This window comes from Pipra filicauda, unplaced genomic scaffold, assembly GCF_003945595.2.
Source record: "Pipra filicauda isolate LSUMZ 115617 unplaced genomic scaffold, ASM394559v2 scaffold31_size4109673_pilon, whole genome shotgun sequence".
Classification (NCBI taxonomy): Eukaryota; Metazoa; Chordata; class Aves; order Passeriformes; family Pipridae; genus Pipra; species Pipra filicauda.
Genome location: NW_024104443.1, coordinates 398,570 through 425,126, shown reverse-complemented (window position 1 = coordinate 425,126; position 26,557 = coordinate 398,570). Strand labels below are relative to the sequence as shown.

Below are 26,557 nucleotides of genomic sequence, written 5' to 3'. Positions count from 1 at the left end.
TTTTGGACTTGGTGAAGCTTCAGAAATAAACAGGAGTCCTGTAAACTAGAGATAAAGGAGTTAAAGCAGTAGTGGAGCTCAAATATACAAAAAGGATGTTTGAGACTCACTTCAGACATAAGGAAAAAGACTATTACAGACACTATTACAGGCCTTTCTGATCATACAGAAATATTTAAAACAACTAAACTGCCTTTCCAGAAATCTTCTGTTGTTACCATGTTATCATTCTGTGTTTTGTTCTTCAGATGCTGTTGTTTTCCTGCTTGGGAAGAAGATTAAATTATTTTTTAAAAGCAGAAAAGGTTCTTCTTCAGGAGAGGAGACTTTCAGAATCTGTTTATGTTTCTTATACATGATACAAAAAAAGATAAGGAACAAAATAAATATTTTATACTTTTAGGAGATTGCCTTTAAAAAAACAAACCAAACCCCACAAAAAACCCTGGAAATTGTTTTTCATTGAAAAGAACTAAACAGATGTGGCCTCTCTTTCTGTGCCTGATTCTCTTAACAAGCAGTTCAATAAAGACTTCTGTCTCTGGTCTTTATCCGTTTATTGTGCTGAAGTGTAAAACCTAAAATACTGTGCCAAAAATCTGGTAATGTTCCATTTCAATTTAATATGACTTAGTCCAGACAACCAAATCTGTCATTGTATATTCATACTGAGTTAAAGCTATTAAGAGAAATGTTAATCCAGCAAACTTCCAAAAATAAGTTATTCTGAGTAATTTGGTATTATAAATGTGATATTAGTTTGGTAGTTTGAATGAAATTTAATTAAAAGAAAAAGCATTGAAAAACTCAGTTCTCCAGACACCGTTGACCAAGTGCCTGTTTTTCTCTTTAGTTTTGCTTTTGTCTTGCACTTCCCTAGTTAAAATTTAATGTTGATCTCTAGCTACAATGAAACCTCTCCATTTGCTGTGCATTTTGAAACATTTTATAGAAGCAACAAGAAGTTGACATTCTAATAAATTATAAATTAAAATTTTTTTTCTTTAACATTTTCATCTGCTTACTGAGTCTTAGTTTAATGTTACTTCAGCAACTAATTCTCAGTGTGTCATTGTCACAGTTCTTACTGAAATGGTAATAGATCCTTAACTAAGAACAGGGCTTTCCTCCAAATCCAGGGAAATGTCAGTTATGTGCATTTAAAAACAAGGCATAAAAAATAGCAAAAGCTGTTTTCCTTGTTAAAAAATGTGCCAGTGGGCACTGAAAGTCATTGTATTACTTGGTTGGACATCCCACTAAGTTAATTTTTCACTTCATTGGAACAGTTTTAGGTTTTTATCATTTTTAAATTACTCCTTTTCAAACTACGTGTGCTCCAAAGGAAGGCAGAGAGCTTTGGTTAACAGCAGTGTTGTGCCTCTCCTGCCTTACTGTGCTCTAAGCTATGCTGGACTAATTTTTTTTGTTTAGGGCAAAAAAACCCCCACCTTGTTTCCAGATTAGACTTAAGTTCACCTGTTTGGTCTTTTGATTCTTGCTTAAATGCTATTGCAGAAGGGAGTGGGGTCTGGGGATGGGATGGTGGGACAGAAGAAGAACACTGTAGCTTTTGGCTCATTGTGCCTTGCCCAGGAGAAAGGATCTGAAGTCAGTGATTTCTTCTGCACCTGCAGTTTGGAAGCCACTTTGGCACTTGTTGTCCACGTTGTCTTTATGTTTACAAAGCAGGTGACTCAGTTCTAGTGGCACACTGCTCTCAGTCAGACCATCCCGTGTGTCCCTTCACAGGATTTTGCATGGCTGATGCAGACCAGATGTGGGGTTTTTTGTGGTTCCAGGGGCTCCATGATTCCTTGGGAAAGGAAGCTGCCTGCAGCTTTGCAGGGCAAACAGTGACAATGCTCAGCTTTTTAGGAAGGAGTTCTCGGTCTGTTCCTGTCAGGAGAGGGTTTCAAACTTCCCTCAAGGAGCCGTGGTGATTCCAGTAGTGTTGGTAAGCTGTGTTGTCATACAGATGCTCTTAAAGCAGATTACTTGGCTTTCTAATACTGGTTTTAATATCAGCTGTTCCATAGGGAATGGAGGGAGCTTAGCAAAAATGATAAACATTAGACAAGGCTCTCAAGGCCAGAACATGTTACTGTGTGTTGGGATGCTGACAAATGTCTCTTTTTACTTGGCATTGTTTTCAGAAACTTGTGAAACTGGTTACAGCTGGTTGGTGTTTGCAGTGCTTTGGGATTGGACCAATTCTCTTCAAATTGAAAGCTCTGATTTAATATTAGTGTGCGTGCAGTGTCATTCCTCTACTTGTAACTGTGGAAATTTGGCTTTTGCCAAACTGTTGGTGACCAGGGTAGGATGTAGACCTCAGAAACAGGCTTTGAAACCTCCCAGTAAAGGTATTTGACAGCAGAGTGCATGCAAGGGGTGTCTTTGTCTCTGATCACCTGACATGATTTAGCACTATAGAAAGTGACCTTTTCTTTGGAGGGGGTTAATACCCATTGCCTTTGTTTTCTCTTATATATCTTTGCTGCTCCACTTAAAAAAAATAAAATAATAGAAGGTATCTAATGCCAATAAAACATTTTCCAGAATTAAATGTAACCTTAAGCTGCCAATTGCTGGAACTGAGATTGGAAGCTGATTGTTGGTTTGAATGGCCAAACAGATGAGGATGATTGTTTTTTATTGGAAATCGGTCAGGAGCTCTCATTACTAGAAATCTGTGGCTTTTATAGTCCTGTCTCATTTTACTATTGGATTAATTTCAGTTCCCTGTCTCAGTCCTAATACACAATGGTATGAATTTCTGAGAAAATGAGTAAAAAATTGAGGCAAATACATTTTTTTGCATGTTAGAAAAAGAGAAATCTGTGCTGTTATTTTATTGATGCAGGGACCAAACACTGGTGTGGGGGACTGGCACTCAACATGGCCAGAGAGATGCCCGATACTAACTATCCTTGTGGTAAATCTGCTATATTTGGGTGAATTATGAGAGGTTTAGAACTGCATTTTTCAGAGCCTTGTTGTCTTGGCATTACATTGTACAAAAATTGTTCCTGTTGAAATTGGTGTATCTGCTTAGAGCTTCTCTTTGCCAAACAGACTAAGTGTGCCCAGTCCATTTCTGATTTCTGTCTGGTGTTTTCTCTCTCTCTTTTTTTTTTTTTTTTTTTTTTTTTTTTTTTTTTTTTTTTTTTTTTTTTTTTTTTTTGCTTGTGAAAGATGGTGAAGTGGAAAGGGAAAACATACTTTGTAATTTTTTTTTCACATCAGAATTAATACCAAGTTCCCTTTATCCTTATCTCTAGAATTTTTAGTTAGAAACTACTGTGAAAAGACAACATCTACCTAATTAATGAGGAAAAAGTCTGAGTCAGAGATCCATTTCCTGCAAATAGAACCCATGTTGAAATCACATTGTAGTTTTACAGATTGCTCTTATAGGATTTTTGTTGTTAGAGCAGTGTTGGATTTGAACTCTTCAGAGCTGAGAGTCCCAGAAACCAGCAGTGTTTTGCTGTTGCTCCTGGATTATGTGGAGATGTGACTTCTGTCAGACTGGGTTGAATTAGTTCTCTGGTGCTCTGATGCTCAGCCATCAGGTACCCTCAGTAAAGAGCTGGGGAACTGCTCAAGCTGAGGATCCTTTCAGGCTCAGCTACAGGACTTTGAAGTGTTATTTAGTGCTGCAACGCATTTGAAAACCCAGGTTGTGGCTTGGTTTCTTCTCATAGTTTCCTTGGCCATTGGGTGTGATGTCTTTGAAGAATAGTTTCATCCTGTTCTGACTGGTTTCTTTGCTGCAATGGGAGAACATGTCCATCTGTTTTATTGTATATTGACTGTTAAGACTTGGACGTAACACAAATTGTATTAGAGCCCTCAAAATTGTCTGCTGAGGAAGGATACAAGTGTGCAGTTCTGAAAGTGAAATGCAGGAACTTTTCAGTTGGAACTGCCAGAATTGAATCCTATCTGCATCAACTCAGTGTTTAACTAATTTTTGTTTGACTGGAAGTACCAGATGGTAAAAGAGAAAAAGTGATACCTTTTCTGATGTGTATAGTTGGCTGAAAAGTGTTATCAGAGAACTTAGTTCTAGATTCAGTCAGAATCCCAATGGTCAAGCTAGAGGCACCTCTCCCTGCTGTTTTTGGAGTAGCAGGGACCTTATTCTAGTGCTGTATTTGAATAATGTAAAATCTAACCAGGCCTAATTTCAGCTGCCAGCAAGAGTGAAACCTTGACTTGCATCTTGGGGGCCACAACAGACTGTGTTTCTACAGATTTCATTGCTGCAAAACTGCCTTTCCACTCTCTCCCCGTGAAAAACCCTTTCAACATTTGGGTCACTTTTCTCCTTTGTGGGTGGTGCATCTTGTGGAGCAAAAGGATGTATGTACCTGGTACATACAGGGATACCCTTTTCAGCTTCCTTTCCTTTGGGGAAGTGTGATATAGATGCTTCTCTTTTGGAATGGGAAAACCTTTCTGATGACTCAAGACAAAAATCTTTTCCTAATTTTTATAAGCTGCCTTCATTTAGAGTGACTTAAAGAGAGGCCTCTGAAAGAACAGTTTCCTTCTGCAGAGACTGCTGGTGTGGTGTCTGGGATTGTCAGACCTTTAAGAATTTGTCATTGGATTTGATGAAAAAATAAACCTATTCCTGACAACTGTAAATCTATAGAAATCTTTGATGTTATGGACAAGGGAAGGTTGTCAGTGATACTTGAATTGTTACCTAGAGCTCTTGGATTTCCCCCCCCCGCCATGGCTCTGGAGTTATGATGTGTATGAAGGACCCTGAAGTCAGCACACTGGTAACTGCTTTGAGTCACCTGTGATGTACCTGAACCTCTACACTCTGAGTGTGTTCAGCAGTAGCCAGAGTTGTTGAATTGTACAGTTTGTATTTACATTTATTTCCTCCTTTTATTACCCTCGTAATATTAATCCTGTGATGGCTTTAATAACACAGGATTTTGTGTGAGCCAGACAGGATGCAGCTCTGTGTTGTTCTAAGGGACTGCAGCAAGTCTGGCCCTGGGATATTGCCTTGGCTGCCTTTGGTGAGACCTGTTTTATGGTTATGTATGGAATGTAGTTTTTTAACGAATGATTTGTTAAAAAATTCCTGTTTTGTTTTAATTAGGACACCTGATGATCTCTCGAGGCAAATTGTGGCCCTGCAGCAACGGGAGCTTGCACTGAAAGAGCAGAACTCCACCTTCATGAACAGGTGAGTGATACCAGTGGTGGATGCTGATGGCAAAACTGCTGTAATAAAGCACTTAGAAAGGAAACAAGGACTGCAAACTGAGAGACCAGCTCTTTAGATTTCCTTGATCTTCCATGGAGCCTTCTGTGCTGTCTTCTTTCTCATGCTGATTTGGAGCTTTTTGCTTATTTAAATCCTTCAGGGGAAAAGAAAGATGAAGAACTGTGAGTGGATACAGTGAAGAGTTATTCGAGCTTTATGTTGTGAGCTGAAGTGTTTGCAAGGGGAAATGAGTTGCTTTCCCAGACCTTTTCATCTGAAAAGGGAATGTCACAGCAAAATGTGCAAAGTAGCCACCTGGGAATGGGAAAGGGAGTAAGGGCTCTGAGGACTGTGAAATGAGTTGTAAAAGGACCAGTTTGTAGAGATGCTGGTGGAAAAGGATGTTTGCAGTTTTGGTGGCAAAGTAGTGCAAGGCTTTGGGAGGAGCAGTCCATTTATGGAGTGAGATATATATTTGAAATATGAGGGTGTTTAAGCCATTGCCCTGGTGTGGGAGTGAATATCTAATGGGAAAATGAATTTGTCTGCCAGAGCTTAACTTTCCAGCCTGCACTGGTTACACAGCCTTGCTGAACACAGCTCCTTAGCGTGACACGAAGTGCTTCTCTCCCTCAGCACGCATATTCTTGCTTCCCTCACCGTTTATTTCCTCACATTAGGAACCCTCTGTCTGTTTTTGTTAAAAGCAATACCCCTGCCTTTCAAAAAGGCTCTGGACTGTTTGCATTGCAGGGCTGTAGCTGCCTTGTCTAAGCAACAGGAGTGTGGAGAATTTCAGCCTTTGGTGTAAAGGTGTTGAATGTAAAGCAGTCACAGACTGTGATTGAGCACAGGACAAGCACACTTAGCTTGACGTGGGCAGCATTTGCTAATGTTTCTCCTGAGGTACGTTTTGGTTCAAGAGATGATTGTCTGTTGGGCTCTGCCTTACTAATGATGGGCAGGATTCAAGCTGGGTGTTAAAAGCTTTGGTTGTGCTGCTGCTGTTAATGAAACTGTTTAGTCAGTTGTAAAATGGTTATCTAGGTGTAAATTCCCACGAGCGAGCCAGCCAAATTGGTTTGTGTTTTTTTTACTGAGAAGTTTACAGTGGGGGGGAAAAAAGAATCTCACCAATATAAACCGCACATTTCTTATATTAAAAATAAACCAAGAAAACCCTCAAACCCACAGTTGATTAAATGATCAAATAAAATGATCAATAAAATGGTAGTGTTTGAGTTACAGATTTGGGTTGGTTTTTTTTTTTAAGCTGCTTTTCACAGCCTCTCAGAGAAGTGCTTTTTCTAAATTTATTAATGGCCAAGGGGAATCATCTGTTGAAAAAGCAGCTTTTTGGTAGTGTCTGTTCATCTAGATGTAATCGTGCCAATTTAGTTTAAAAATAAAAACACGATTAAAATTACTTTTTGATTTCAAGTTAAATGGACTGTAAAGCCTGCTTAAATTAAAATTGTAACATTTTCCTGATGCAATGCTGTGTGTCATTTCTGAAACTGGTAATTTTGACTTTCTTCTGTCACATACTTTATTCTGCTGTAAAAGGTAGGCAATAAGATACATTTTTAAAAACCTTTCATTACAGATGATTTGAAAGTTCCCAGGAGAAGGTTTTGAGTCTTTGGAAATAAAGCCTCGTTAAGGAAGAAAACCTAATTTTCTTCTTTCCCTGAATCTTTTCCACATTTAGCTGATGGTCTTCTCTTTTATTTGTTTCATAATTGTGTTCAGGATTGTCCGTGTGTTGCAATAACTTAATATGTGGTCGTGCCTCCCTCTAGTGATGGAGCCCAGCACTTATTCAGCTTTCTATTGTTGGTGGTTTTTTTTTTCAGCTACAAGTTCTTTTGCCCTTAGTTGAAATATGTTGTCTTCAGTGCTGATAGTGCAATATTTGATTTATAAAGTCTGTGGCTGTGTGCGTATAGAGCAATGTGCAGTACAAACACCAAATATTATTGCCTGCCTTAAAGTCTTGGATTAGTTTTCTCCATTAAAATTAATGGTTTGGTAGATGCTTAAGAAAACATCATCAGACGGCATCTAAATTTATTTTTATGGCAATGAAGTGGAGAATCTCAGATAGTCCTGGCTTACCTGTTGCTACAGTGCAAAGTTCAGTTCAGTAGAGGAGGTTTCAGTGTGAAGTTAGAGACGATTGATTATATGACCCTCTTCCCTAAATGGCTGATCACCAAGCTTTTAAACATTTTGCAAGTTGATTATTCTTTGTCTCAGTCTTTACACTGCAATGAGCTTGTTTTTTATTCTTAGTAATGGTACCTTTCCAACACTGTTCAGTGACTGTGATAGACGCTTGCCAGCTACTATTTGTCTCACAACCTGACAAACAGTCTCCAGTTTCTTTTCAATAACAGGAGATGCTCAGGGGCAAAGCAGGAGTTAATTGTTAATGTAGGGGTATATGAGCAGGAAGTGACTTCAGAAAACAAAGGAGGTGTGGAAAAGGTACCACAGGGGAATAATTTGCTATATAAGGTGCCATCCATTTCTGTAAAACTGGAGACAGATCTAGCTCAACTAGTGCCCCTTAGCTGATCTAAAATGGGGAGTTATGGTTAATACACACACAGTAACAACCTTTTCCAAATGGCATATGGCTTTGCTAAACAGAGAAAATTTATTTTATCTCAATTTTCCATCCTTCACCTGCTTTCCATTTATTACTGTGCGTTTTTTAGAGCCAGTGTTCGTGTTACTGAAAAGGCCCTAGAGATCATCTCACCACAAAGAGGCAACACCATTACAAACCCACCTTTTGCATTGGTATTTGCTTGCAGTGCAATCTGTGTTTTGTGTAGCCTGTGCAGTTGCCAGTGTCTCAAGGCCTCCCAGAGATCAAATGATGATGCATATCCCATTTGCTCCATCACCCACCTTGGGTGCTTTTAGACACGGAACCGCAGCACTGAATTTCCTGAACCACAGGTTGAAATCAATTTCTTTTAACAGTGATTGTTTACATGTTTGAGTTGCACAGCCTCCCTCGGAGCTTGCTATTTTTCCTGGGGCAGAAAACCTTCCTGTGGTGCCAGCATGGGGAAAGAGGAGAGGGTCCCTTTAGCAATGAAAACGTAAGCACCAACTCACTTCTCTTGGCAACTTCAGGATCGCTGAGTAATGTAGCTGAAAGTGCCATTAATCGTGTGTGATGGACTCTCACTGCTGGTTTGGAGTGTGTTGCTGGAAGTCTTATAAATAGAGTAAATTATACTTGCAGCAGCAGGAGGAAGTATCGTGGAGCTTTTTAACTGCAGAACAAAGATAGCAATCCAAAGGTTCAAAAGCTCAAAAGAAGATTGCCCAGGGTCACTTTGATAGCACCAAGTGTGTCTGCTCTGCTGTTCAGGAAGAAGTGATGAAAGGAAGGTGTTTAATTAGCGGGTCAAGTTAACCATGCAGCCACCATTAGTTAAAGCACATTTCACCCCCGACTGTGAATGCTGTAGGCATTGTGCACTGAAATGTGTTGATGGTTGTAGTTTATAATATGAAAAGTCGGCCAAGTGGTTCATAAGCTTTTGTCTTATGGAAAAATGATGTAGTAGTTGCACTGGTTTTTTTTTTTTTTTTTTAAAGTGAGAAAAGCTGCATATTTATTTTGCATGATTTCTAGCTGCATATTTGGAGTCTCTGGAGAGATTTTCTAAAACAATCCTGGCAGAGTATTCTAGAATTTGAGACATAGGGGGAAACTTCCCTTCTCATCAGCGTTGTCCTGTGAGGTGTTAATTTGAAGGAATGAGGCTGCTTACAGCTCGAGCTTTGCTGCAGTTCTGAAAGACAGGCTGTGAAAATTGACTTCTTTGGTTACTTGTGGTACCTCCCAGAATGATCATCTCTACTTTTCCTCTTGTTGTCCAAATGCAGTATTGACTTTGGGCCTTTAGATGTCTTTTGGAAAGTCAAATACAAGGAAAGACGTAGGTGAAGTTGGTTCAGGACAGGATGAAGGGCACAAAGGAAAATGGAAGAGCAGTAAATCTTTGGTTCTGGTGTTGAGATCCTGAAGCTGATGGCTTATTCCCATCAGCTGCTGTCAGAGAGCCAGCCATGTGTTTTGACATATTGTTTCATGTGGGAAAAGGGACATACAGAATGTTTGAAAAAGTATTTTCCTACTTCAGGTGCTCACAGAGTTGTGTTTAAAGTCATGATTGTTTACCACTTTTACTCATATAAATCGTGTTAAACTGATTTGCCCAAAGAACCTGCTCTGTGTGTTGCTGCTTAAAGTGAAATAAACCCCAAAACCACTGAAGACTGGGGACTGTAGATTGCAAACTGAAAAGAAAATGCTTTTAGGTTGGGCAGCAGGGTTTGTTTAAAAAAACAATGGGTGAGTGATGATAAGCCCAGAGCCCTCCATCTCCATAAGGGCTGTTAGCTCAGAAGTGTTGTAAATCTATTGCCCTTCTTCTCTTTTCCTTGGATGTCCCAAGGTGTGTCAGTCACAAAAACAAATAGAGCCTGTGAGACTTCTTCCCCTAATCTTCTGGAAAGTTGGACAGAAGTTTAATTACAGTGAAATGTCTTTTATCTGACAGAGGGAGAAGTGCTAGCTTTTTAATAGGCTTTATGAGTTATTTTGTGATCAAAAGAAGCACTTAATGTCTAATACAGGGCGAGGTAGGGAAGTTTTTTCCCTTCCTTTGTTCATCTATATGGCACATTGCACCTTGATTTATATGTGGAGGTGTCTGTGTACCTGATACCAGACAAATGTTTATTCACAGTGCTTCAGGGCAATATTAACTGCTGGCAGGTTCTGCATTCATTTACAGAGTGAGGTTATGAAGAAATGACTGTAGGTATTGCTTTTTTGTTCTCCAAAATGGATCTTTCCTTCACTTTTATAGCAGAAGGTGCTTGGTAGTGTCCCATTAAGTGACCAATCTACATATTCAAACAGTAAGCTTCTAGAGCAACATCTGGTTATTCATGGCCCTAATTGGGTAGATACAAAGCTTTTCTAATTTTTTTCTATCATATAGTTAGCAGAAAATAGGAAGGCAAAAAATAATTTAACCAAGACATTGACTTATGCTTCCAATTCAAAAAACATGGGATTTTGCCCAGACCTTTGCTTTTCATGATTGTGCCATTTTTAGTCTGATTTCCTGAGGAAGTGAAGCTTATTACTGTGCTTTGTGCGTGTATGTAGATGAGATTGTCTGTGCCTACCCTACACTTTTGAACTTGCAAGTTGTGTTCTGACAAGTTTGGCAGATGGTAGAGGTCTCAAAAATAATAAATTTCAGCAAGTTTAGGGAAATCAGATCTTCATCTCCCAGGGAGACATCCTGAGGTCATGTCCTGTTTGGGATCAGAGCCCTGCAAGCAAACAGACCCTCCTAAATGTCACATTGTCAGTGAGGCTCCTTTGAAGACCAGGCCTCCTTGGCCACCTTGAGCCTGGCACTCAGGGAGCCCTGTTCTGGTACCCTGGTAGCATCACAATCCATAATTCCTGCTATGCCATGCTTTCCAAAGGCTTGTGGCATTTGATAATACCATGGCAACATTGTCGGCATCGTTTTCATGCTTTTCATGTTTCGTATCATTTTGATATGAGAAATAGAAGTCTACTTGAGTCAATAGTCACCTTTGGAGAGAGAAACCCATAGGAAACCAGGCAACTTTGGTTCTGGAGCTCATGGAACTACTCTTTCTGTTTAAAAGAAAATATATAGGGAAAGCCTAAAAAGCTGCCTAGAGGGGACAGACATAATGGTAACCGTACCATCTTCTCAGCCTGGAGCTCTGTGGAAACTGTGTTGTGCAAAATCAGTACAAATATTAATACTTGGTTCCTTACCTTTTATTTGACTGTGCTTCTGGGAGAACGTTCAAGGATAATCTGTGAAGTGCCTCTGTTCAGTGCTCTCATCACTTCTAATGATTAAAAAAATGTTAGAAATTGTTTAACTCTGTTCTTAATAGTTCTTGTTCCAATGTTTGTGATTGACCCCGGGCGTTGCTGCCAACATCCCTGGTGCCTGTGCATCTCTTTATTACTAGAGTAGACAATAGCTTTTATTTGTTAGTGCTCACCTGGAGATGCTGATTCAGCATTCCCTTGGTAGCAGTGTGCATTATTGACCATAAAAATGTGTAAAAATAAACAGTTTGCTAGGAAGCACAGACTGTTCCTGGTGGTGTGTTGTACAGCAGACACTGTGTTTCAACACGGAGCTGCACTGTAAAAGTTAGGGAAGGAGAAGTCAGCCTCACATCTCTTCTGTGCATGACTCACATCTGCACTATAAATCTTTCGCTTCTGTGAGATTAAAATTCCTAAAAATTCTAGCTGGCTGAAATAGATGTATCTTAATACTAGTGAGGAGTTCTCAGAAACCACAACGAATATTTAGAATTATTGAAGTAATTAGAAGTCAAAACTTATTATCTATTTTCATTATTCTTATTCTTTCCTTCTTAACAGAGGGATGCTATGATCAAATTAATGATTTACAGGAGGCTGATGGGCAAAGGAAGAGTGCTCCACATCGGTGGTATATTTATGATATGAACACAAAGGGAGGAATTGTAATCTCAGCTATGCAGTAGGCAGCAGTACAAAAATATTCTACTTTGAAACCAATAGTATTATGTAAAACCATATATTCAACCTATTGCCAAGCTTTGTGTAGAGCTCTGGGAATTGTAGTGCTTTAAGATTTCCTGTTCTTAGGGATTTGTCTTTTATTGCCTCTGCAGCATGGCAGTATGCCTTGAAAAACTGGATGTGAGCTGGAAAGAGGAGGGCCTGTCAGTTTGGTAATATCTTGAGGAATCAGTCTTGAAGTCACCAGGATGGTTCCATGCCCCAGGTAGATGACTGTAGCCCGAGAAGTCTTGACTTAATTTCTGGAGCAGCTTCGTGTTTACCTGGGTTGTGCTGAGTCACTTGATACAGTGACCGAGTGTCTCACGTTCTCACACGCAGATCCAGAAGACCACAGGAATGAAAACAAACACCTCTGCTCATCTGTCCTGCCTAGTCTGCACCTCATTATTTTTAAGGTAGATAAAACACATTAATTCCTATCTATCAAGAATTTTTTTGTTTCCTTGTCCCCCAAAAGCATGTGTTACACGTCGGTTTCTTCCCCTTTAGTATCTTAAAATGATATTCCTGGCCACGGCTCCTGAACTGTTGAAGTGTTTCATGAGAAACTGTCAACAGTCAAACAAGTCTGTGTATAAGTTTTTTTCCTCTTAATTTGTAATGCTGGAACTGCAGTATAGCTTTCCTGAGCAGCCATGGGAAGCCAGAGGAGGATTGGTGGCAGAATGCAGAATGAATTTTCATTTACCTGAACACCTCCTGTAGTTGCTCTAATAACAGGCGTTTCGAAGACTATGGATTTTTCTCAAGTATTTTAGGATACTGTTTATATTGTTTATTTTAAGCAGATTGATGGGGACAGGCACAATACACTGAGACATTTTACCAAGGTAAATGTGAATTCTCTAGGATTTTGTAACTGCTGTGAAGTGGTGTCAGTTCAAATACTGCACAGAATAAGGTTATGTCTGAAAAATAGATTGTCTGACCTGGGATGTCTCAATCAGTTGATCGTATCTGCACGTACACTTTGTTCAGCTCCATAACTAATCACCTCTCTAACAATTTCTCATCTGGATCACATCATCTCTACTGCCTGCCACTTTCAGCCTGCTCTTATTGGTATTTTCATTATGTGTTTTCATTTTAATATTCTTCATGGCTGCTTGCATGCACATGTGAATGTGCAGAGTGAAATACTGTATGTATATCACTGGTGGTGGTTATAAATATTCTCCTACTGTCAAAGTTTTATCATCTGTACAAAAGACATACTGCTTGGAAAGTTTAATAAAGAAGTAAGCTGCTTGTCTTTTTTAGCTGTGTAAGGCAAAAAAAAACTTGTCATAAATTGCAGTCAACCCCCCTCCCAAAAAGCAGCTTTCTCATGCTGCTCTGAAAGTTAAATGACTAATGTGCATAATTTATTTGAGCATCTGTGCTAAAAACTTGCATACCAAGTTTTAGTTCAATGTGATCAACAATGGCGAAAATTAGGATTTATCATGGAAATGCTGACGGATGTGAACATGTGTAGGCTAAACCGGTGCCTGACAAACCTTCTTATTGTGCAATGCTAATGGTGAAACACATTTTTTTTTTTCTGCTGTAATTGCATTTCCCCCCCGGCTGCTTAATTTTCTCCTTTTCAAATTCGGTAGTTTTAGCTGCACTTCATATTTGGATTTCTGCTTTTTCTGGAGTCTGCACAAAACCTCCTAAGTTGTCTTGTGATATTTCTAAGCATAAGATACCCTGAGCTGCCTGGGTGAGCGAGGGGAGCATTGGCATCCTGAGCTAGGGCTGGTGCTTTGCAGTAACGAGCTCAGAACAGGAGATGGTGCCGGCAGCCTTGGCAGCTGCTCTGGCTTCCCTCCCCTCCTCCTCCACCTTCTCTGCCTTGCACAGCCAGGGTGTTGTCACCAGGATTATAAATTCTGGAGCCAATTAGCTAAAAAATGTTACAAGCGAAAGGAAAGAAAGAAGCTGTAGAACATCTTGATGTGAATGTGCCTCTCTCAGAAACTCTTTCTATGGAGAGCTCAGATCACAGAATCACAGAATGGTTTGGGTTGGAAGGGACCTTAAAGACCATCTCATTCCAACCCCCTGCTATGGGCAAGGATGCGATTTACTGGACCAGGTTGCTCAGGGTCCCATCCTTCCTGGTCTTGAACACCTCCTGGCATGGGATATCCACAATGTCTCTGGGAAACCTGTGCCAGGGCCTCACCACCCTCTGAGTAAGGAATTTCTTCCTAGTGACTGACCTAAGCCTGCCCTCTGCCAGTTTGAAACCACTGCCCCTTGTCCTGTCACTGTCTGCCTGTATAAAAAGTCCATCTCCCTCCTTTTTATAAGCCCCTTTAGGCACTTGAGGACCACAATAAGGTCTCCCTGGAGCTGTCTATTCTCCAGGCTGCACAACCCCAGCTCTCTCAGCCTGTCTTCCTAAGAGGAGCCTCCTGGCATCTTCATGGCCCAGTTGTAGCCTTTTACTACAGCTCTGGTGTGGCTTTGGTGCAGCATCAGACACTTTTGAGGCATCTGGTTAAGGAAGGAGAAGCTGGTTTGGAGGAGTCAAGCAAAGGGAGAGCAGCACAGGGCCTTCTTAAGAAATTGGGCTTATAAACAAAATCTTCTGTTAAACATTGGAAAGATCCTGAGGGTTTGTGCCTTGCTAGTGCTTCCTCCTTTCTCTGTCTTTATCCACAAGATTTCCTAAATTCCCAAATTCAGACTGATTGCTTAGTTCCTGCACGAGCGTCGCAGAAGGGAAATGTGTTTATAGTCAGTTCCTCTCTCAGTCTCTCTTTGAAACAGTATTTGGTGTGGTTTTGGGCAGCAGTGGTTCAGCCATGCCCTGTTGCTTAGAAGAAATTCTGATCATTTCTCAGTGCAGTCATTCTGTTGCAGGAATGTCCTTAGGAAGGAGAGGAGGTAGAGATGGGTTCAGGAGGGGTAGTTGGCAACTGGTCCAGTTATTTTGTTGCTGGTTACTTGTTTTATTTTTCCTTTAGCCATACAAGAAAAACTGTGGTAGGATGTGACATTTAGAGGGCCCGCTGGGGCTGGATGTGTGGTCAGAAGGAAGGGTTGGGCATGATGTTCTGTTAGAGCTTAAAACAGTGTTCCAGCAAAATGTAATTTCCTTGTCATATATTATGTATAGACTGTTTTTACATATTTTCAATATTTAAAACAATGTTCATATTCATAACTTTTAAAATATGTTCTCACTGTTAAGAGATGGAAATCAGTTAAAATAAAAACCATGAAAAAAAATCCCAACAACCCCCCCAAGCTTTCCTTTTATTCAAGTAACAACAATCAAATTCTTATGAGTGGAAAAACTACTGAAGAGGCTCTCTGTTTCTCAGCCAGAGAAAGCTTTTGAAATATTTATGGAAATAAACCAAAATGTGTCCTTTTCTGACTGTACAAATAAGGGATTATCAGATCTAGCCTGTGGCAGTTACAGTACATAGAGTCCAAAGCATCTACAACTACTAAAAAACAGCGTATGCTTTAAGAAAAAGCTGTGAGAGTTTTTCTTTATGGGACTCTACTGACAAAGCAGCACATACCCATGGGTTATCCTAATGAAAAAGTCCCTCTTCTTGCACCTTGCATTGGAGGTAAAATTTGAGACAATGCATTAAAGAGCAAGACTGAAGTGACTTTGTAGCCCTTTCTCTTGTAGCTGGGAGTGAGGAGCAGGGCTGCTTCCATCCCCTCCTGCTGAATCCTGTGCTACCAGGCAGAGAATTGCAACACAGGTTGTCTGGCTGTGTCACACTCACAGTTTATTGAGTGGACTTGCTCATCTGGTTCTTATGCCTTGCTTTTCATTCTACATATCTTGCTCTGGTGTAAGAATTGGAGCTTATTGAAGTCAGAGTGCATTTTGATGTTTCACAGAAGAATCAGCAGAGCCAGGTTTGTAAGGAGAAGTAATACCTTTTATTAGACCCACTGATAGGATTAGCAGGCAGACATGCCTTTGGGCACACAGCCAATGCTCGAATCTGATAGAGAAGCAAAAGCCTTTAAGCTAAATGCAGGTTGAGAACAATTGCTCTGAGTTTAACTTGATTAATCAATTGGACAGTTTGAGAGAGAAGGGATGTGGGACAGGGGCAGGTACCAGACAGAAGAGATGAAAGAGCTGTTCACATCTGTGAGAAAGAGACCATCTAATTGGTTCTGATACATGACCAGGGTTTGGATACTTGGATAAGACAATCAGCAGAGTGAACTTTTTCTATAGAGAAGGAAATTGGAAGCAGATAGTGTGTGTCATTTTTTTGTTGGATCTACATAGCCGTGAATCCGGTGCTTCACTGACTCAGCACTGGGGTGTCAGCCTTGCAGTTAAGGGACTAGAACTTCAATTTAATATTAACCAAAAATATTATTTTCTAGACTGTCAATAAAATAATTTTGCTATATTGTTTGACTTATCTCCTCTGGGCACTCGGGTGCAGCAGCAAGTCTGAACTGCCAATACAGTGACTGCTGAATGAGTTTTGTTTTGTTTGTCCAAACATTTTCTAGGATCAAGTGTGTTCCCTGAGCTGCACTGTTCCTGCCTCTTGCACTGCAAGTGCTGTGGGCTCTGCTGATGCTGGGAAAGGCCAGTTGTAGATACCAAGTGGGATGTTGGTGCTCATGGCAAAATCTGCTGTTAGTTTTGAGTAACTGTTTGGACTTAGCAGCAGTATAATGTGGCTTGTTTATTTTTTTAAACTGCGTTCTATTTAATAAAAGTGCACCTGCTGCTGTGTTACCTCGTGTCATGATGTGTAGTGCAGTGCACAGCCATGGGTGGTAGGTCTCTAACTTGCCTATTTGAGAGTAACATGATGTCTTTTAACATTGTATTTGTCAGATTTTTTCTTTCCTGATTGCATCCAAAAGGGAGAAAAAATGCTGATAATAACTGTGATTATTAAAAAAACCCAGAAACAGTAAGATAACCTGGGGCAGAGTGGCCTAAAAATACTTGATATTTTTAAGCTAATTACATTTTATATTGCCAATGACCTTTTGGAAACCTTTCATTTGCATGGATTGCACATGCCTCCAAGGAAATGCCTTTCTGCAAAGAGAAAATGCATGCCAGTTGTCTCCTCAAACCAGAATGCAGGGCTGCTGCCTGTAGAATGTGCTCTTTTTCAAAAGAACTTCATAACATGCTTATTCTGAACTGCAGGGAGAGTTTTACCTGCTGGAGAAGATGAGCACTCGGGGTGTGTAATCTTACCAGGCTGCTACTTGAAAGTGAGGATTCTGTGTATAAACAGCAATGGTGGACATGCTTGAACTTACAGAGGAAATATTCATTAATACTTCAAGCCAGAGGAGACTTGAAATTCATTCTGACTCCCTTGGGAAATTTGTGGCAAACTTGTGAATGATGAACTATGGGCCTTATTTCAAACATACCTGCCAAGTAGAAAGCAGAAATTCCTCAGTTTTTGCAAACTCTTAATTTGGATTTTTAAATTTTGTGTTGAAGTTGTTACTTCACCTCTTCCCTGAATTAATGCTGAACTGAATACTGGAGAATGAGACTGGATGAAGTTTTAGTAGTTTCTCATTTCCTGTCTTTTGGAGACAGTTGTCTAATTCTTGAATGAGAACTGAACGAGAGAGAGAGAGGAGTTGTTGCAACTCCCATGGATAATGTAGCTGTCATTGAGGCTGACAGGAGTTACAGTGTCTTTCTCCTTGCAAACCTAGCAGTCCTGGTCCGACAGCCTCAGACTTCATTGGCTTTGATGTTTTAAAAATAAAGTGAGTGGCATCTTTTTTTAACGTGTACAGACTTTGAAGAAGTTCCTCATGTCCTTAAAGAACTGAATCGAGCCAAGGAATCAGCGTGGATGCTACCATGCTTGATCAGTCAGGCTAGTTTTTAATTGAAATCTTTTCCACAGCACTTGTTTAGAATAAGTTCCTTTCCTAGTTACCTTACTTCAAAAAGGTAGCCCACCATCATTGTCTCTGCTGCAAGATATTGAGCCACATTCTTGAAAGAGAAAAATCGCACATGTCATAAAATCTGTGACCCTTTGCTGATTGTTACTAATACAGAACTATTTACATATTCCCATACTGGGATTTATGCTGCTGGATATTCACTACTGTGTAAAGAGAGGCTTATGTGGAGGTCAGGGGGTGTGCAGGAAATCTGAGACAAGCAGAAGTCTTACAGCAGAGGTGAACCAGGACTTGTTTTAGAAGGAAGTTGATGGCATAAGCAATATATGTCTCCTGTGTATTTACACCTGGCCTAGACTGGAGCCTCTCTGGAGTACAGTAAATGTTATCTGTGTTCTTCTTAATTGTGTACAAAGGTATGTGTTTGTGCTTATAGTCTGTAATGTGGTGCTTCTTTAATGCGTTAAAGCTGCTTCAGGTAAACGGGATGAGGGAGAGGCTGGATGGAAACTGAGAGACCTGTGTAAGACAGGCCTGCAGAAATATTCAAAACTCAATGAACCTTTGGAAACAGTTTTGTTCTGGGCTCTGGTTTTGACCCAGGACTTGTGTGTGATGTTAAGCAAGTCAGAGATCTGTCCCTCTGGCTGGTGGGAGTTAACAAACCTTATGATGGGTTTATTAAAGCATGTCTTTGTCACTGCTTGTGCAGGGCTTTCCCAAAGAACAGTTCATGTCACTTGCAAATCCTGTAGCTTTTGTCTATGCCCCAAATAGACTTTTCTGAATTCTGCTCCATATAGACATGTGATAAAGCAGATACATTTTGTTTTGCTTCAGTCAGCTTTGTACCCCATTCATCAAATAGCATCCTATTAAGAAAACAGTCGTAACCCTCCTAGGGAATGGAAGAAGCTGGCAATATTTTGTGGTTCTGGAACAGACCACTATGCAAAGAGACCCTGCCTTAGTCTCCTGTAGAGTTCATGCTTGTACTGTCGGAGTGACAGAGAGATAGGAACAGTTGAGAACAGCTTTGTTTTGGCACTACAACGGGGATTTGTTATGACAGTCTTAAGTTTTGTTTCAGTGTGGATTTGCTGGTTTGCCTTGCATATTATAAAGGTGTGTATTCAGTGATTGAGAGAGGAGGTAAGATAGGAAGAAACAGGGAACAACCCATGAAGATGGTGAAGGGTCTAGAGAAGAAGCCATGTGAGGAGTGGCTGAGGTATTTGATCTGTCCAGCCTGGAGAAGAGGAGGCTGAGGGGAGACCTCATCAGGGTCTGCAGCTTCCTTACGAGGGGGAGTGGAGGGGCAGCTCCGATCTCTGCTCTCTGTGACCCAAAGAAACATATAGAGCTGTGTTAGGGGAGGTTTAGGTGGATATTAGGAAAATGTTCTTTACCCAAAGGATGATTGGGACTGACCAGGCTCCCCAGGACAGTGGTCATGGCTCCAAGGCTGACAGAGCTGAAGGAGTGTTTGGACAACACTCTCAGGGACAGGGGGGAATTATTCGGTCTGTCCTGTGTGGGACCAGAGTTGGACTGGATGATCCATGGGGATCCCTTCCAACTCAGGATATTCTATGATCTAAAAATCCTATGTTCAAAGTCTATCTTCTGCAGAAAAGGGGTGGAGTGTGAAGTGAAGAGAATGTCATTACTGCCAAACCAGCTGCAGCTGAGCAAAACCACATATTAGAGTAAATCATCAATATTTCAGATCACCACTTTTATAAACAAATTTTAGAAAGTGAGAATGAAAACCTGAGGAAACAATGCAGAAGAGTAGTCTGTGTGTGTTAACGTCCCTTGAGCCCCTAGCAGGCAGGAGAAAAGGTTGTTTGAATTTTAATTTGATTTAAATTCCTTTTGATTTTGTAGTTCATGCCAATGATGTGTATATTGTCCCTGGAAAGTGAGCAGAGGATGTTTGAAACTCCCTTACTTTTGTGCTTGGCTAATTTTACAGTCCTCCCATATTTTGTAGCTGTAAATGTTGCAGACTTTATTACATTTAAACTGGTTTTAATATAGTAGGTCATAAAAATTAAGAAACGAGAGGTAGTGTCCACTGCAGTGACGTTTTTAGTGCAGGGAGGATGCTTGTAAGTCACTGAAAGGCTTAAGCTGCAACTCCAGGATCATCTGCTTAGTGAAGTCAGTGCAGAAATAGGAAAAAAAAACAACAACCTGTCACAGCTGAGAATGAATTCCATTGTTAAAAAATTCCTCCTTTTCCTTTCATCTGAGGAGCTGGTTTACGCTTTGAGGCATCAATGCAGATGTGAGGAGAGGAGGGAGGCTCTGTTTCTTTCCTTTTCATAGAAAGGTTCAGCAAGTTCTGTACACTATATAGATGTGTATATATATTATATATCTATCTATCTGTACAATACAGTGTAGCTGACTGCTCATCTCTAACCAAGAGCTATGAGTGGACCTGTCTTTATAACAGAGCTGCAAGAGCCATCTGCATATCCTGGCGCTGTCCCTGCAAGCTCTAGGCCATCAGTAAGGGTTTTTTTGCTTTTGTAGATTGACCTGAGTGGTGAAAACCATTGGAAGCTCGTTCATACTTTCCTGCCTGGCTTCTTAACCAAGGACCCTTGCTAGGAGAGGAGTAAGCAAGCAATCCCTGAAGTCCAGGGATCCTCTGCCCAGCCCAGGGCTGGGCTACAAATGTAGTGCTGAGGAACAGCTCTAGTTTATCTGTTAATTGCAATTATTCGATCTGTAACTCATAAGGCTTCAAAAATATGATCTCATACATCTGCTTCCAGGAGGTTAATTACTCCTGCTGCATTTAAAAGCTAAAATAGTGTGGCAAGATAGACAGTTACTGGAGGATGGTTCCATGGATGTATTTGACATTTCTTAACTGTTGGGTATTTGGCTTTGAAACTTGCTTCAGAGAGTGGCAAGGCTGGTGCCTGTGATCTCCACATGGGTCACAGCTTCATTTATTACCTTTTGACATTAAAACTGTTTGAGAACTGATGCCTGTGGTTTTGTCTGTTCCAATTTCATCATGGCTTAACAGTTAGCAAATGTTCCTGTAAAATGTTTATGGTGATTTCTTTCAGTGGCAACTTCAGTTCCCACATCCTGAACTTGTATCTCTTAGCAGCTGCTTTACACCAACCTTCACATTCAGCACAAACTGGGAGCCACAGAGGCTGAGCTCACTTGCTTGGAACCTTTACCATATCAGAACATTAGACCATTTGTTTTGCTGCTTCCATTTTAAAGACCCACTAAGCAAAACCAAACAAGAAGCCCCTTAATCCATCAGGATTATTAAAGCAGCGCCTGTTTGTCTGAAATATCACAAATGGAGAACGAGTTAAAACTCAGTGTCTACTTCAGGCACAGTTGGCATGTTGGAGACCTCTGTCCACTAGCCTGAAACCTCAATGTCAACTTTATTGACTTTACAGGCTGGCATTAATGGCCATGATAAATCAGTCTGCTTCTTGTTTTTGCAAATGATTTAATGGTCATAGAACTTGGACATAGAACTACATTAATTAAATTTATTTTAATAATTCCTTTATTGCATCCATTTAATCATTCTGGGAGCCTGTGCAGATTTATGTTGGAGTGTGTAAACCAGGTATCCCATCACTCATTCAGCTTTGCATCTAAACAAATATCTGAATAGCTAACCTTTTCCTTTTTTGAAACCTGCATTATTTCCCCACTGCTTCTTGATTTCTACAGTAGGAAAACTAAGAAATTAAAATTAGGAAACCTTGATTGCGTGTGCTCCTGTGTGAATTCTGCATCATGTGGCATTTGATTTCTTCAACCAAACTTTACCTGTTGTTTTTAAGACAACGGGAAGGAAAAGGTGCCAAATTTGCTGCTCTTCAAAACCTCAAATTTTTCTGTACTAAAAGCTTACAACTTTTTTTTCTTTTTCTTTTTTCTGTTTTTAAATGGTTCAGGTTGGAAGGGACCACAGTGGGTCATCTGATCCAACGTCCCTGCAGGGTCATCCCAGAGCACATGGCATAGGATTGTGTCCAGACAGTTCTGGAATACCTCCAGTGAGTGAGACTTCTCACTCTCTCTGGGCAATGTATTCCAGTGTGTGATCACCTGCATGGTAAAGAAATTCTTCCTCATGTTCAGGTGGAACTTCCTGGGCATCTGTTCCTGCCTGTTGTCTCTTGTCCCATTGCTGGGCACCACTGAGCAGAGCCTGGGCCATCCTCTGACCCCTCCTTGCAGACACTGACAGACATGGGTGGGGTCTGCTCTCAGTGTCTCCTCTCAAGGCTGAACAGCCCCACCTCCCTCAGCCCTTCCTTGTAAGGGAGATGCTCCAATCCCTTCATCACCTTTGTCGCTTCTGCTGAATCCACTCTGTGTCTTTCCTGTTCTGAGGAGCCCAGAACTGGACATGAAAATCTGTCCTTATTACAAGGGGGCCTTACATCCCCTCAGGACTGACATTCTGCCCAACAGAACAGCTCAGGAATGCAAAAACCATCAAGCCCCCAGCATTTAAAGTCAACAAATTTTCTTTTTATTTGCTTTCATTGTGCTGATCCTGCTGTTTTATTAAGGTTCTTCTGTAAAGATGAGAGTCAGTAACTTACTGTGAATATTGGTTCTGAAATTATGAAAATCCATGTCTAGGAACTGGTAGTTGAGAGAAACTGTATTGTGAGATGTGATAACAATTGTAAGACTGTGATAACAATAGCCAACTTTTACTTGTGCTGTGCAGCATTTTTCCTTTAAGTAAATATGATAATGGTTTCCTAGAAAAAAAATTAGCTTCCTGATAGTATCTCAAGCTGTCTTACATGCACAAGTGCTGTTATGATTTCTAATCTTGTATCTGAGGTACTTTTGTAACAGAGGATGGCAGGCTCTTGAGCCTCGATAGGCCTATATCTACGTAATTCTGTAACTTAGAACAAATCCTCTGGAGAGTTCGTCCTTGCACATATGGGGACAAAGGAAAGCCAAAACTTCCCTTTCTGGTGCTGGATGAGTTTTGAATTTTCAGCAGTGTCCTGTCCAGCCAGCTGGGAGGGCTGGTGTGTTCCCACCTTGCACAGCTGTGCTTCCGACCTGTCTGTGCATGAGCAGAGAATTGGCACGACTTGGAGGGGAGGCACAGGGCTCTTCATCTGGGTATCAATCCAGCATTCAGAATCTCACCTTTTTCTCTTCCTAGCACCTGCAACATTGTCCACTGTAAAGGAGAAATGAAGCTTGAGTTAAGCTCAGGGGTGTGTAAAAGGTGCTAAAATAATGTCTTTTGCAGCGAGTATTTTGGCAAGATGAGTTAATGTGCTTTACTGCTCTGCAGTGGAAGTCACGGATTTCATTCAGTCTCTTTCCATCTGTCTTTAAATTGTGTTCACAATTTCGTTTTTTCTTTTTTCATTCCTTTTTTTTTTTTGATCTTTTTGTTCTTTTAGCCCTTCACGGGTCCCATGTAACTTAAAGGTCTGCAATCCCTTACCCAGTCTCTTTGAAATAAACTCTCTCACGTAGAAATTGCCAGCAGGGAGACTGTTGGACGTGATGTAGCATTCATTTCTCTGCTGCATTGGGTAATGATTTCCTGGTTCCAGGAGCAAGAGATTAAAATTCTGGTGAGAGGATTTGCCCCCTTCCTCACTCAGCAAGGCCTCTGTGCCAGGGCTCAATCACTTCCTCTGCAGCAGCAGGAGCAGAGGGAATGTGATACTGTGGTCATTCAATCAGAGGGAGAAATGCTTTAATCTCTGCTATTCTGTCTGATAAATGCTTTCTCCTTTGTTCTGAATTCAGATCTCTAGTGTTCCTATTGTTGCAAGGATTGGGGGAGAAAAGAGATCATCCTGTCCAGTTAAGTGTTCAGTGATGATGCCTTCCTTTATTCCCAGAGGTACTTTTGTGATTTAGTTACAGAAATGCAATTGCAGGAAGGGCAGAAAAGGCATAGCAAAGAAGTGGGATGATCTTGCAAATCCCACCACAGCCTGTAATTTCCCTAAAACAAGGACAGCATATTTTGTGAGTGACTTTTACTTGCAAAACCGCAGTGGAGATAGAGCAGCTTTTGCTTCAGCATGTGGTCTTTGCTCTGAATACTTGGGATGCTCCATATTAATTTGACAGATGAACTTCTGACCTGTGCAGCCACTTCCTTTTTTGTGTGTTCCTCTCCATTGCAGCAATTGCACAAAAATGTGATGGATGAGTATTGGCTTTGCTGCTTTCTTTTGCTCCCTTTGCTGTATTGACATGAGTTAATAGGGCAGAAGTGGAAGACGGAGTCGGTACAAAGTGGAGAGAGATTTTATGTCAATAGGGTTTGTAAGATAAGAAATACAGCATTAAGGGTGAACACAGAGGAGAGTTAATAGCTAAGAAACCACTCGATGTGTGAACAGGAGAAAGACACTGACCAAGAAATATAAACTCTTTTTCAATGAAAATATATTTTCTTGTTTGGTGTGATGTGGTATTAGTAATTAGTTTTTCTTAGTGCTGTCAGATGGTGAAAGATGGGTTGTTGTGTTTCATAATGGTGTTATAATGTTTCATTATGTTGGCTTTACAAGTTTTTTGCTTGATTAGTTGATCAGACTATTAGAGGGGAGTGCCTCCATATTTAATAATACTACTTATGTCCATATGCTCCTTTGATTTGGCCATATTTAAAGTGGAAATGAGTGTGTTAAGTGAAATTGAAGCTTGAAGGTGATTGGAAATGGAAGGCACAACAAGTTCTGACAGAGCAATAACAGTTAGTTCACCCAGCCTCAAAAGGCTGTAGATCGTTTTAAGCTACTTAGTAAATGGAGAGTGTATGCTAGAATTTTAAACCCGTTGTTAGTGAGTAAGGAGCCCACTGGAAGGATACTTTGGCTGTACATCCAAATGAAAAAACATTTTAGGTCTTCTTGTGTTCAGTGGTTCAAAAAAAAAAAAAATCTGCTGATATGTAACAGTAGCTTGAAAGGCCGAAGAAACGCTGTCACTGGTATCAGGAAATGATTTGAGCGTCTTAAAATAAGTGCTGTGCTGCCACTGTACAGGGCATTGTTGGATCCTTAAAATGTCACTGGATTACAGAAAGGAGACTGCCAGGGGCAAGAAGCAGCCCTGGATAACAAATTGCAGCAGGTATTTGGAAAGTGGCTAAATACGTGTTCACTGGAAGATGAAAGGAGGCTCTTAGTATTGCTTATAATTATGAAAGAGATGAGTTTTGCTGGTGGCAAAGTTATTTAGTTGGGTTGACAATTGAAAAATGAGTAGTTTAGTTAAATATTGGAAAGCTAGAAATGAATGAGAGCGCTTAGACCAAGTTAATTATGGATGGATGTGTGCTATAGGTATGGGAGAAAAACATTAAGGGATATTTACTGGGACAAATTTTCAGTTAGCCTTTCGTTTGGGAGCTCTTTTTGATGAGAAAGATGTTCTGCAATTTTCAGCTGATTAGTGTTTATGGCATTTTAATGTTCTTTGAAAATTTGCATGGATTTCTAAAGGGGCCCTGCCTAGTTTGGCTCGTAAAGTTCTTCTGCTTTTGCACTGGACTTGGGTAGAACTAGAATAAGGAAAAAGCAGAATCCACTTCACTGCAGGCCACAATATTAAACCCGAACTACAGATGAATAATGGTATAAGCCAACGAGTTCCCTAGAAATAACCTTTCCTTTGGGACCTTTTTAGAAGGGAACGAAGGAAATCTCTTTCTCTTCCTGCTTTAAATGTCATTTTTCTTTGGCTTAAAATCTTCATACCTAAACATGCAGTAAATATATTGCTGCCTGGTTGTTCTGGAAACGTGACTCCATTGGTAAAGGACATGGGTGAGAATTTTGGTGAGGCTACATCTGACCCTGACTTTCAAACGAGCTCCTGGCAAATTGCTGTATGGCAATAGATTCCTATAGGGACAGCTATTCTGCAGGAATTTGAATTCTGGCAACTTTATCGTGGTTACAGTGTGGTGTGGAATGATGGAGATGTTGCATGATTTTTGCTGTATTCGTTCAATTTGTTTTTATGGCAAAAGAATGCAAGTCTATAAACGAAATGTTTCCTTCTGTCCGTTCTTGGCAAAAGTTTAAGGGCTGGTTTTTGCTCTAAAATGAAGAGAAGAATTCTTTAGAGTTGGCTTTTATTATAGTCAGAGCACATTTCCAACATGTTGTACATGCAGGTTCCCTACAAGAGCAAGGCTTTACTTGGGCCAGTGTTTGGTGATTTTTGTTTCTTTCTTAAAGAATTAGTTTCTTCCAGCTCTGCTGACTTTCCTGTGATTATCAACCAATCCGCACCTTGTCACGTAACACTTGGTAAAGATAAGAAACCGGAACAAAACTAATATTCATAACACTCACATTCACAACAAATCTGAAATGTGACTATCTATGGAAACTCCAGACCAAACTGTCAAACCAGAGAGGGGAGGAGCAGGTTTTTTAAAGCCAGTTTTGTGCAAACCAGCAAAGGAAGGAGCAGGGATATGGCTTTCACTCAAGCCAAATGCAGAGACAGCTGGTTTGCTCTATTTTGACAGTGGCAAGGAGAAGGGTGTGTGTGTTCTGTAGCCCACACATTCAAAAGTAATACAGAATTTGGAGAGAAAGTGTGGGGAGGGGAGGGAAGAGGAAGCGTGGGCGATGTAGGGCTGATCAGGGTGATGTGGGAGGACGTTTGATTTATTACCATATGGGAAGAATTAGTAGATATACAACCACAATCCAAAGGAAATTGGGTTTTACTAG

At 40.5% G+C, this 26,557-nt stretch overlaps 1 protein-coding gene across 2 annotated transcripts in view; it reads left to right on the top strand.

Moving 5' to 3' along the window:
• MAD1L1 (mitotic arrest deficient 1 like 1) overlaps positions 1-26,557 on the top strand; it is a 351,438-nt gene that overhangs the window by 32,482 nt on the left and 292,399 nt on the right. For both annotated transcript variants that reach the window (XM_027738492.2, XM_039383691.1), the window contains exon 10: positions 5,132-5,218. In XM_027738492.2, coding sequence (XP_027594293.1) covers positions 5,132-5,218 — 87 coding nt within the window. The remainder of the gene's footprint in view (positions 1-5,131; positions 5,219-26,557) is intronic.